Here is a 13,711-nt window from a genome sequence, read left to right on the forward strand (position 1 = left end):
CCAGAGAAAACAAATTGGAATACTGTTTAAAAAAGGACTAACCATGTTGGAGCGTGTCATGAATACAAACGGCTTTATAAATTTCACTGTTGTATTATGAATCACCTTCTTTGTTGCAAAATGAATTTGTGGCAGTTTTCTTTCAGGTTCAGCACCATCAATGAATCACAAAGAGACTGGACTCATAAGCCAAGAGAAGAAGATTTTTCTTTTCACTAATTTCCCATCTATGTTTCGAACAGAATGAAATGTGTATTGCATTAGTCATTTCTGATATCTTGCCTTGCAGACTTTAAATTTCTGCTCTGAATGCAACATGAGTTCAACAAATTGCACATAGCAGGATTTTTGTTTGCATTAATGTCCAATCCGACTTTTTTTTTTTTTTTTTTTGGTTGAAAAATCAGGCTGGTCTTTTTTCCCCCTCCATTTTCACTTCAGAGAAAATAATCCAGAGTCGAGTATTCATCCAAAGACTGAGCACACGAGTCAGGATTCCTTTCATTTTGCGGATGAAAACGAAATGCTGCCTCATTGGTATTCATTGACTCTCCACTGATATGAAGCATATCAGAGCAGATGTTATTTGGTAAACACTAACTTTACATTTAATTTCCCCAGCTTTCCGTTTTTCAGTTTAATAATTTCAAACAAGACTTTCATGTCAGATATTTGGACTCTGAAATTATCACAGCCCATCCAGCTGAGCTGTGTCAAGGCTTGACTCAGGCTCCTCTGGAATGATGATGAGTTATTCATGCACACCAAATGATGCTCTGCTATAAAGAGGGGCTGAAAGCACTGGAGTCTCATGTGTCACTCCTAATGGCATGTCTGTGGTCCATCCATCAGTTCATTCTCACTTTCTGTCTGCAGTTTGACTTTGTAGAGCTGTTGGATGGGCGGCGGCTCCTGGCCCAGGATGTTCACAGTCTGGAGGGGCCTGCAGCTCTGCAGCGGAGTCTCGTACCAATCACCACACACGACACGGGCTTTATCCAGTACATGGACTCGGGCATCTGGCACCTGGCCGTCTACAACGACGGGAAGGAAACCGAAACCGTTTCCTTCCTCACCACTGCCATAGGTGAGTGCTGCAGGCTTGGCCTGCTAATGAAACCTGTAATAGCTATCCCTAATCCCTATAATACCACCCTGCAGCACCCTGCAGCAAACAGTGCGGAACTGGGGCAAAAGTAAGAGATACAGCTAGATTTCAGTGGCTGAGGAGAGTGTGGGTTAATCAAGGTGAAACAGAATATTACAAAATCAGGACATCAGCGCGATCCCGCCATGCCACTGAGAAGGGCGTTGAGAGATCTTAATATCCTCATTAGCCTGAGTGTCTTCCAAGCGAATCAGGGGTCCAGCGTCTGGGAAACATTTGCATACAATTCAAAGTATGATTGTCCCCTCCTGCTAGTCCCCATTTTTTGATCACGCTTTGCTCCAATTTCCATCTGCTTACCATAAATCAAAGACGGAACGATATTCCTGCGCTCTGACTCCGGAGTGGCACGCAACTGCGTTTCGCACGCATGTCCTTTCTTTGTGGAGGTGACTCCGTTTTGTGCGTCGCTCTTTGTTCTCCCTTAAGCGCCTTTGATTAGCGCGGCTGTATCAAGCAAGGTGTGAGAGGGCCCGAGGTGTCGACTTTCACAGGCATGGCAGCTGGGAGCTGTTCTCACATGCTCTTTAATTAAAAGCTCTCGGGCCACGGTCCATATGTGACAGTGGCTGTGCCAGGCAGCAGATCGATGAGAGGCTGTCCTCGAGTGAAGACGAGCAGGAGATGCACTGCGCCCCTCCTGCTGTTCCAACAACAACTGTAATTCAATGCTTAAAATATGATGCGACACGAGAAAGGGAGGGAAGGACGGGCGCCGTGTTTGCTTTTGCTTAGTTCTTCTTGACTGGATGCGCGCAAAGCCCTCCTGTGGTTTGCATCAGAGAAAACAGAGCTAGATAAAGTATTCAGTACGTCGGATTGGGTGGGGCAGAGATAGTCGGGAGCAAGAATCCTGGCTCTGTTCGTTTGTGTAGGAGCCGATTTGCTCACGGGAGCTCAGAGGGAGGCAGAGGGGCCCTTCTAAAATGGGTCACCGGTTAAGTGCCCTTCAGCAGAAATTGAATCCACCGCCTGCCTGAATCGTATTGAGCTGTGGAGGGATGGAGTTGACCTTCAAATGGAGCCGCACAGGTATAGAAATATATGTGTGCAATATCCATAACAGGCAGACGGTGAAACAGAAGCAGCATTGTTTAAGAGACACTCACGGTGAAATTATTTTAGTTGTCTCTGGCAACACTGGGTGGGAAAAAAGTGTCGTTTTACAACCTTTTGCACGTTACATGCATTAAATGGAAGCTTTTCTTGCTGTCTACCACCATAACAAAACACACACTTGAAACCAGATATCCTTTTCTTCATGACTCTGACATTAAATCAGACTGAAATTGACCTGTTTTAGGTCAGTTAGAAATAGCCCTTTTTTTCTATTTGCTAAAAGGCAGAAAAGTACAATTTTGGAATTACTTTCTTTAGTTTTATAAGTACACATGCTTTTAAAATGATAGTATTGTGTTTTCCAGACACATAGTGCCATTTTGTTGCACAATAAATAACTGTTGCCTTTAGGTCTTATGGTCTTATGCTGTATATAGCAAACACAAATTAGGAGAAATTTGGCTTTGCAATTTGATGCCTTAATATTGGGCTTCTGTCTTTTTAAGATGCTGCTACTTTTTCAGACTCTTTTCTTCCTTTTTGTTGTAGGAACAATAATAACATAATATAACATAAGATAAAGCTCATAATACCCCTGCTTTAAACAATTTTGAGAAGTCCAGATGGTGATATCATGTATTTGTAAGCCTATGATTAGCCTTATTTAATAGCTTTAACTTAATTTTAGGCACCGCCATACATGCATTAATGTAATACTTCAAACAAACTGCTTCCTTTTTAACATCCTAGGGAAATCCAAAGATTTCATGAAAGTTATCAGGGTTACCAGACTTCTGGTTCATCCTTGGGTGTAATTTCCAGATGGCTAGAGGTACCACGTTCTGTTCAAACAATTGTAAACAAGTATAAATGTGTTTTGAATGCTGGTCTTATGAAACTAAAATTCTACTCTTTGGCCATAAAGACCATCATTACATTTGGAGTAAAAACAAAGACGCTTGCAGCCTTCACAACACCATCTGTTAGTGGGAGAAGCATCATGTTGTGTGTTGGTGCTTATCTGCAGGAGGGACTGGAGCATTTCATAAATTTGACGGTATCATGACGAAGGAGCATTATGTGTAAATATTGAAGGATCTCAAAGCATCAGGCACAATGCTAGGGCACAAATGGGTCATCCAAAAGGACAATGACTAAAGCATAGTGCCAAATTACAAAATGTCTCAAGTCAGTGATTTAAAGTGGCCATATAAAAGCCCGGATATCAGTCCCATAAAAAATAGGTCAGCATGGTTGAAAAGGTGTGTGTGACTGAGGTGGACTATAAATCTGACCAGCTCTGTCACAAAACCTGTGGATAAAGATCAGAACGAATGATGCCCAAAACTGATGTTATGCATTTTAAAGACTAACATTTAAGGACATGCATGAACATTTCTAGGGTTTAGCATATGAACATAATTTAGGTTAATTTAGGTTATTCTAACTGACCTAATACAAGAAGGTTTTTATATAACATATGACAAAGTTTACCTGTTTATCTGAGTAACTCCTTTAATCTGAGTTAAAATATGTTCTGGTGAATGTTTTGTGTTACAACCCTCTGGAACCTGCAGCCATTTGTCCTTGCTTTCTTGAGCCAGACATGCATTAGCTCTCCACATCTGGGGAAAGCAAAGGAAGTAAAAAAACAGCAGCAGTGTCTGTCTTTTTACCTTGACTCACTCCGTCGCTGAGGTTCTTTCTGTCTACTGCCTACCATCTTTCAAAGGTGTTGAACGTCCTCTGAGACCGTGGCAAGTTGCTGATTAAACCGGCAGCTCCTGAACCCGGCTCTGTCCTCGCCGACTGCAGAGACTCACAATAGTTAGCTCCCCTGATATGAAGGGTAATGAATTTCAATGAAGCTCAGCTTGAATCCGTGATTTATGCGTTGGCCTATGTCGAGTGTGTGGCTAAGAGATATTCATGGCCTCCCTTCCTCGCTCTCAGAGGAATCACAGCCAACAGACGTGGGCACTGTGTAATCTGCTAAACTGTGCCAGCTTTCAAAATAAGAGCACAGAGCAACACAGGTTTGACAGGTTGTATGGTGTTTAGCATAGAAATGTGCATAATAGTTTAGCATTAATCAGATGCATCCTGATGCAGTCTGTTCCCAGAATAATTATTTCAGCTGATTAGAGTTGGGCTTTTTACGAAATAACACCTCTGTATGCTACAGTGCCTTGTTTACACACCTTGAAGTTTTTCACACTTTCTCACAAAGCAGCACAAACTTTAAAGGAGCAGTGTTAGAGACTTTCTAGGCACATTGTGCAATTTAATGGCACAGACAAGTAACTTTGCTACCTTAAATTGATATTAAAATGCTGCATGAATCAAACATAATTTGGCTGTTGTCTCTTTAAGAACCTCCTACTCTTCCTGACACTATGTATGTAGGATTGAAAATGAGACAATAGGTGTTACTTTATGGGAGCAAAAGTTACACCCCAAGTATGTTTTTAATGAGGGAATAACATTATAACATGATATAAAGCTAAAACAAGTTTATTTTACGTAATACCGCATTTATAAGGTATTTTATTTGGATTTTATACGATACACCAACACAAAGTTGCACAAAATCAAAGTATGAACTGAGCCTCATCAAAGTTCTTAACTAATTGCAATTGAGAATCTGGGGCAGGATTTGAAAACTGCTGGCTACAGACATACTAGACATGTCCCAAAAAGGTCTTAACTGACTCTTTAATGCAAAATGCAATTTGTATTTTAAAAAAAAACAAAAAAAACCCTGAATTTACCATCCCATCTTTGCAACATGGTGGTGACTTCATCATTCTGTGGGGAAGGTTTTGTTCAGCAGAGGCTGGGTAGGAGATCAAAGTTGAAAGAAATACTCGCAGCAGTATCACTATGTAGCACTATGAAGTGTTACAAGGGGAAAGGAATACAAATGCATGCAATACTTTTCTTCTAGTTTTTGCTAGAAAATGTGAAAATCATGATATAGTTTCTCCCTTTTTCACAGTCTACTGTTTCCTCTAAAATAAGACAATGTGAAAAAGTTCAAAGGTTGTGATTACTTTCGAAAGGCATCTTAAATCTTACTTTTGTAATAGTAATAACAAGTAGGAATTTCTCATTTTGAGCAAATGCATTTAATTTTTGTTACCATGACCTTTGTGGCCTAAAGATGCTGCTGGTGTTTTTGGCTTTGTGCAAAAAATCCTTGACCTCTTTGTGTACTTAGTTTGTTGGGAGGCCATCAAAAACCCACCAAACCTCAGAGTGCTTCCACCACACCGGAGGATAGTGTTCCCTTCATCCCTTAGCTAACCCAACATGGCATAGGGAAGCCGACAGCACATTAATACAACGGGCCCCTCCTCCCTGTCTTCACAGTGCGTCTCTGGTCAGCTTGTATCCTCCTCCCTCTCTTTCTTTGTCTTTTTTCCCCCTGCCTTCCATTGCATCCTTAGTGATGATTGACTCTCCGGGGTCCCGGGAAGCTGAATCCATGGCTCGCGTTTCTTACTTTTTGTGTAGTACAAGAGAATCTTTGTTCAATAAGTTTTAGCCCTAGAGTTTGTGCTGCCTGCAGGCAGTGGACAAGATTGGATAGTTTTTCAGGACCATTTCAGACTTAATTTGCTGAGCATCATGTTTCTGGCCTGTGCTGCTGTCTTTGGAGATCACTGGTTGGTCTTGTCTCTAATAAAAGGATGTGTCAGAGTGCAGCGCTGGAGCAAATGTTTTTAGGCAGTATATTGGACATAATTTGAGAGACAAATAAAATATTTTTTAGAGATGTTTAGGAAAAAGAATTTAGACTTGGCTTTGTTTTGTTTCCATTGTAAGGAATGTACTCTAGTTTACAATCTTGTGTCTTGCAATTGCAAATACATGAAAATGCCTTTACAAACGTCTTTATGTTGAGCTACGCTCTTCACCACTTTCATTTCATTGATAATGTCCTTCACTCGGTCGTCGACTTGCACTCCAGATGCCATTGTGCTTGTGATGTGCGAAGGAAACAGGCACAGAGAAGAAATGGCTGCTGACTCTGTAATATTCAAGGTTCTTACTAAGGCCTCATTTACATGGTGCTGGTTGTCACTATATAGACCTTTTCTGTTGCGACTCAGTGACTGGGGTCTCAGATACCCTTACTTTCTGAAACCAGGTATCAGGGCGGAGGAGGGAAACACACATGTGCAGAACACAAGGGTGCAGGTTTTGTTCTACACATGCTATGTGTGCTTCTTAACATTTTCAGTTTAGCACATTCTGATCATTCTGAATATTTATGTATTACATGAGCACTTGGTTCATCAGAGATGGAGATGCAATTTCCGTTTAATGCAGACACTCAATGGACCTCCGAGGTAACGAACAATGAGCATGGAAATTTTGACGTCATTTTATAATCACAGCACCGTCTAGTACCCTGGCATGACAACTACAGCAGATTTAAGGTTTAAGGTTTACATAAAAATAATCTACCTCACAAAGTTTTTCCCAGGAATTCACGCTAAACTTTTGTGGAATGAATTTTACTTTGCCAGCTACCGACTGTTCTGAGATGCTGAGAACTTCAAATTTTGAAAAATATGGATTTATAACACTGAGTTATAAATATAGATTTTTCACAAAGTAACGCAAATTCCACTTTCAAGAGTGTTTCATAAAAAATGGGCTGCTAATAACCTAAAACAGACCTGAAATATCTGGTCTGTTTTAAAGGTTAACCACACACATTCATGGTAAACTCTGCAGAAAACTTCTAAAACATTTAGATTGACATCAGTTTCATTTGAAAAGAGTACCAGTGGCATATTAAAGGGAAAAAGAAAATCCTCTAGACTTATTCTTCACACACACTCCTGCTGTGCAGCAGCATAAAGGAAACTTATGCAAGGATTTAAGTCCATTTTCATAATCACTATCATTGGTAGTTTGACTAAACCTCAAGATAATCTTTATTTTAGAATGCAAAGTTTATTCATCAACTGTGTTCTTGACTCGCTGCATAGCTTGAAAGTTACTATTAACTGCAGTGAAAATGATCTATTTAGCATGAATTATTATGAGACTGCTGTAAATTACTCGTTTGATTGCAGTCCAAGTACAATTAGATAAGATGCCAAGAAAAAATTATTGTGTCCCTGTGGAATTTTAACTTCTAAATGCAAAGCTGATTTACATGTTGCATTTAAACACTGCAGCACTTGATGAATTGGCAGAGAAGGAATACAAAGTGTTCTTTTCAGCTTTCTCACTGTTTCTGTTAATACCTTCCCTGACAGCAAGACAAAGACACAAAGCACTGACGTGAAAACGTGCAAGTTTCACAGTCGCTGACCTCATTTAGTAATCAGTGCTTCAAATTAGGATTATCAAATGTTGCTAATGTTGCTCTTTTCGACGTTTGGGTAATTTGGAAATTTTGAGAACTGGAATGATTTGTCACTTGTTCTCCCTGCCCATGAATCAGACCATTTGTGTGGAACATAAGTAACACTCAAACAAGTTGCATGCAGTGAAATATAAACGTCGGGGCTGATGGAGCGTGTTCTCATCACTGTCATTAGCAAAGGGAAATAATCAGCAGAAGGAAATGAGTGGCATGAAATTTTCTTCTTTTTTCAAATCACATTACTCAGAAAATCTCTTGATTGCTCTCTTGTAGATTCCATTGATGACTGTCCCAGCAACTGCTTTGGAAACGGTGACTGTGTTTCTGGAACGTGCCATTGCTTTTTAGGATTCAAAGGGCCCGACTGTGGGCGAGGTGAGTCATTTCCTCTCATAGTTCACAGTTATTCCCATCATTCAGATATATTTTAGGTCACTGTGATAATCTCATTTATGGCTTTTATGCTTTGGGGAGAGTAATTTTTATGTTATTGTAGCATTTAACTGTAATTCACATTTTACAAAACAAGACCAAATTACTTATTTCTGCCTCTGTCTCTACTTGAAAAGAGCATATCGCACAAGCAGATTCACATATTACCTGGCTAAAATTGTTTTTGTTTAATCAGTTTTATGTTTAATGCCTTGAAATGATTAGTTATGTTTAGTTTTGAAGGGAAAAATCCACAAAACTACCAGTATTGGCAACCCTAGTTGTTTCTAAAAAGTACTGGTGTAGTTTTGTAGTTTATACTTTTTTTGTATTGCAATGTGGAAGAATCCTTGTTGACTTGCTGTTTGCCTGTAGTATCGCAATGTGACACAGAAATCAAATTCTCTTAGCCACTCCTCTTCATGAGTCAAGTTATGTCTTGAAGAAAACATCACCTTGCCTAAATTTCCCCATTTCTAAACTTAGAGGATAATGGTGTTTTCCTTTTCTGGAATCAGATTTCTTTTATGTCTTTTGGCCTTTAAATACTCCTGCAATATTCAAATATCAAAACTTTCCGCTACTAACTACGCAAGATTATGATTTATGCTAGGCCATAGTTTTATTAACTTCTCTGATATTCTATTTTTGATAACATAAACCATTTTGTTCTCTAAAGCATATTTTACTTCCTCTTCCTCTGAAAATACCATTCAGATAATTTCCCATTTTTAATGATTGATGACTAAATGTTACCATATTAACTTATGCTTAGCACAGCATTGTCCATTAGGTAAGTGTGAAAGTGTTAGGATTTTAGGTAAAGTTTGATATGTAGTTAATGCTAGCATCTTAGCTAATGTTAGCTTTTCAAGCTATTCAGTAACATGTTTTAATTTCACACTTACTATAAATTGTCAAAATTTCTATAAGTTGAACACAGGTAGCATATGACTTTAACAGATTTTGTTTTCATTTGATATCAAAAGTTTTAGGCTTTTAATATTTGAACTGATTTATAAAGCTCAACAGATTATTCTGCTTCAGCTCAGTAAGCAGAATGACATTCAGTTTACTGCATTCAGACATCATTTATGAATTAATAGGATAATAAGTTTAAAAACATAGGTTTTCACAAAAACAAGTCTGGACAAAGATCAGAGTTAATTTTGCCACTATGTGTTGCTAGAAGGACTGCAGCAGAATCACTCTTTTGTTAAAAGTCTCACTTTTTCTCATTTGAGTTTTTTTGTTTTACAGTGAGTGCTCCATTTAAATGGATTTCTGCTCTTTGTGCTTTTCACAGCTGCCTGTCCGGTGCTGTGCAGTGGGAATGGTCAATACCTTAAAGGTCGTTGCATGTGCCACAGCGGCTGGAAGGGCTCCGAATGTGACGTTCCCACCAGCCAGTGCATCGACATCACGTGCAGCGGCCATGGGACCTGCATTGGGGGGACCTGCATCTGCAACCCTGGATACAAAGGAGAGAACTGCGAAGAAGGTACTTGTTTTGAATGTCACTTTAACTTGCCTTAACCTAATAAAATTTCACATAATATGATTCCAGCTCGTAACATCCTATCAACCTATTAGAGTTAGACATTTAAAAAGTGTACTCATGTGTGGGGGTTTCTATTTTGACTTGATAGCTTGCACTCTCCAGTAGTGAGGGGAATATACATAAATCTATGAAATATACATCGTATGTGACTTTGCCTGGGTAAATCATGTGTATGAAGCAATATTCTGGTGTAAAGCAGCACATTTAATGTCTGAAGTTCAGACAATAAAGTCTGATGTTAATCTAGGGGGAACTCCACCTTCATTTGTCGCTGGTAAGGTTTGACTAGATAAGATTGAAGGAGCCATTGTGTTTGTCAGCTCTTGAAGGCTCTCATTTCAAGATGAAAAATGGACTCTGGGACTTTGATAAATGGGGTTTGTGACATCCATAGGCCCCCATTCTATTTTAGGTGGAGTGTTAGCCATAAGGAGTGGAGGGGAATGTGCACAAGGGCCCTTTAACATTTTTACCTTTCTTCCGTGTGACCTTCAGCAGAAATGATTAATTGCCAGGAGAGAGTTTCTTGTCAGTTAGCCTCTGATCTTTGTGTCTTGAGCCCAAACCATCTGCTAAGAGGCGAGAGATCCCGTTTGTCTAGCTGTAGCAGTCTTTTTATCCATTTTTTTGTTATGATAAAGGAGACCTGCCATGGTGTGGCCTACTGCTCTCAGAGGCTAGACGTTGCTCCTACTTGGCATCCATTTGCCATCTGTGTGCACAAATAACTTATAGCGGCGAGAATGCTGATTCTGTGATTGTACGCTCCTGCGACCGTTGCTCCCTGGAAACAAGAAATGTCAGTGATGCAGTGATTAAGAGAAAAGGCTTTTTCACTGCCATGCAAACATGTTCATAGTTATGTCATGTAATATGACCACAAACCTCAATGTATTTTCTGAGGATTTTATATAACAAACCGAAATAGAGTATGATTTTGAACTTAAAAGGAAATTACGTCCATTTTTTTTTGTTTGTTTTTTGCAAACCTTTGCCAATTATCTTTGTGACCAGGATGGGAGTGATTTATTTCTACACACGGCAATAGAACCACAAGGAGGAGGCAAATGAGCTCAATTTTCTTGACGGATTTCTTAGATTAAACTCAGGACATAGTGGCAGGTTTAACAAATATGTAAAAAACACATTTTTATAAAAGTTACCTACTGCAGTTTTAGTAGGCATTGACGTGACAATCCTCTGCAGCTGGTCTTGAGTTGCCAAAGGGCCCTTCTGGTTTATTTTCTGATCAATGCTATAGTCTCCTAGCCTGTCGATTTTAGATGGATGTCTTGGTAGGTTTGCAGTTGTGTCGGAGTTCAGACTTTAAATTCATACAGCACTGTTCTTATTTTCATAAATAAAAAAAGTTTTCCTTGGCATTTTCCTTACTCTAGAGTGATGTACTATTTTTCCTTTCATAAAATTCTAACAAAAAACATTGAAGTTTTCCATTATAACATGATAAAATGTGCAACGCTTGAGAGATATGAGTTGTCTATTCACTGTCTACTGAAATAACGTTGTGTGCACTGAGCAATGTACAAAAAACAGAGCAAAGCAAAGCCAGTAAAACGCACCTATGAGTTAGACCTTACAACGCTTTTTTGCCATACAAGTCTGCTTACAGACTTTTATTTACTGCTTATTTACATCCACTTAATGTAGGCTTCACTTTTTTTTTGACTTTTTGCTTTTTTGCTACATGAATATGGCTTTTATTTTTTTCCAGCTATGTATTAAGCTGTCCCTTCAGAGGAATTTTTTATTTTTTTTTGCACAAAATAAATGGAGAACGCCAGCAGAAGTGTGGGCTGAACCTGTAGGTTTATGCCATAACACCAGCTAAGCAAACAGCCATTTAATTTGCTTCTATGTAAATCTTTTCTCCAGCTTTTAGAAAAAAAAAATTTATTTTCTGTCTGCTCCCTCTGTTCTTTCATTGTTCGTGTGCTAATCTGGTTGCTGCTGCATTTGAGCTGAAGCCCACTGCTGTTTTTTTTTGCTCAGGCTCAAGAAAAAGAAGGAAAGAAAAAGATGCCAGGATGCTTGTGAAAAGAGGGAAACAGTAGGTGACTGGTGTGTCTAACACTCTCCCCTTTGTCGAAACGCTTTTAGTGGACTGCCTGGATCCAACGTGCTCGGGCCGAGGCGTTTGTGTCCAGGGAGAGTGCCACTGCTTCATCGGCTGGGGAGGGCCGGGATGTGAAAGCCCCAGGGCCTCCTGCATGGACCAGTGCTCTGGACATGGAGCTTTCCTGGCAGACACTGGAACCTGCAGCTGCGATCCCAACTGGACGGGCCACGACTGCTCTACAGGTAAGCACTTCCATAATGAGGGGAAACATTGGCAGGGTTTCCTTTGGAGGAGCCAACTGAGCTCTGATTGCAAGGTAGAAAAACATCCGGTATCAGGCCATCGTCTTGTTGACTGTTAACCAGTGCTTCTCAATAATGAAGCAAAAACATTTGCTCTAAAAATAAGATTGAAATACAAAATTTGTTTGAAAATAACATATTTTGACATGGCTTATTTTACTTAGAGGTGGGACTCTATAATTTTTTGAGTTAAGTGTAGAGTTTGCCATTAAAAGTAAGATTTTACAGTTCAAAAGCCCTTTTTGTTGCTAATTTATTGAATAAATAGACGGCTGAGCCCAACAACAAATATTTTTATTGTTTTCAATCTGTTGTTTTCAGCCAATCAGATTTGGGTTATTCAACCGTCAGTTTAGTGCATAATGTTATTATACCTTCAACTTTAATTGATCCTGATTGATCAAGATCAGTAATTCTTGATCATTCATGTAATTACTTTGAACAAATACTTCTTTAAAAATGTGGACTGTGGATGCTGACACAAGGTTTTGGGAACATCTGTGCTGCTGCTCTGCATTGAGACAGTATTTTAGGCTTGAATTGCTTCGGTGATAGGTTAAGTCCTTATACCTCAACTTGCACACAACAATAGCAGCCAATCAGATTGTTTTTGAAGAAAATATTAAATACCAGGAGGCAAAAAGAAGCAGTTTTGTCATCTATCACTCTTGTTTGTGGATGTCGCTTGCTGTCGGATTTACGGGTGTACTTTAAACACAACACCAAAGTTATGACTTGTGACTTTTTGTGTGTAAGGAAGAAAAAAGAAAAATATTTTTCGGCATCGGTAGTCATTTGCTAACCTCAGTTGGAACCTCAACTTGAAATGTGTGCTTCGAGCAGATGAAACTAAGAAAGTTTTTTTTTTTCTGGTATGAAACAAATTGTGAATATGTGGAAAGACATCTCCTGCCCATTGTTAGGTAGGGTAGAGGATCTGTTATGTTTTGCGCATGTCTGTCTCCCAAAGATCAAAGAACTTTGTTAGAGTCAAAACCCTTTAAAAAAAGAGAGAGAAATTTGAAGTGAAAATCTGGTTGCCTCAACCAGAAAACTGAAAATGGGTCAACACTGGATCTTTAAACAGGACAATGACCCAAAACATGTGTCCAGATCAACACATAAATAATTCATCAGACACAAAATTAGACCTCTTTTCATGGCCAGCTAAATCGTAAAGGAAACCTGAAGCTACAGAGAAGAAAGTTTAGACAGATAGTAGTGCTGAGATTCTTCTCTCCGTGTTCTCTAATTTGGCACCAAAAATTTTGTTAATTTGGTAATTCTATTAATTTTTTGCTTTGCACACATTGTTACCAAGGTATCCAATAAACTTTTGTTGTGCAGTTTATCACAACAAAGAATTAGAACAACCTTTATTTTTTTTAGAAACCTGTCAGTCTTTGATTAACTCCACTGTTGTGTGTAAATGCGTTTCTGCCTGATTACATGTTTCTTCTAATAATCATCAGGCTTTTCTGTCTGAAGTAAACATTTTGTATTTTCCAAACTCACACAAACGCCTCAGTGGTTCCCATCAATAATCAGTTTGAGGTTGACAGTAAGCAATCAAATCTGGTTAAACTTGTGTGATACTTTTTCTGTTGCCCATCAGAGCTTAAATGTATCACAACTGACAACTAACATCAACAACATGTAGCACAATTGACATCTCAATCACTTCCTCTGTAAAATCCCATCACTCTTACTTCCAGATTTATCTCCC

At 39.1% G+C, this 13,711-nt stretch overlaps 1 protein-coding gene across 14 annotated transcripts in view; it reads left to right on the forward strand.

Annotated features, from left to right (window-relative positions):
• The window catches only part of tenm4 (teneurin transmembrane protein 4), a 211,175-nt gene that overhangs the window by 116,793 nt on the left and 80,671 nt on the right, over positions 1–13,711 (forward strand). For all 14 annotated transcript variants that reach the window (XM_008426387.2, XM_008426390.2, XM_008426389.2 and 11 more), the window contains 4 exons: positions 877–1,087; positions 7,887–7,988; positions 9,352–9,546; positions 11,725–11,925. In XM_008426387.2, coding sequence (XP_008424609.1) covers positions 877–1,087; positions 7,887–7,988; positions 9,352–9,546; positions 11,725–11,925 — 709 coding nt within the window. The remainder of the gene's footprint in view (positions 1–876; positions 1,088–7,886; positions 7,989–9,351; positions 9,547–11,724; positions 11,926–13,711) is intronic.

The sequence above is a fragment of the Poecilia reticulata genome, linkage group LG13 (assembly GCF_000633615.1).
Source record: "Poecilia reticulata strain Guanapo linkage group LG13, Guppy_female_1.0+MT, whole genome shotgun sequence".
NCBI lineage: Eukaryota > Metazoa > Chordata > Actinopteri > Cyprinodontiformes > Poeciliidae > Poecilia > Poecilia reticulata.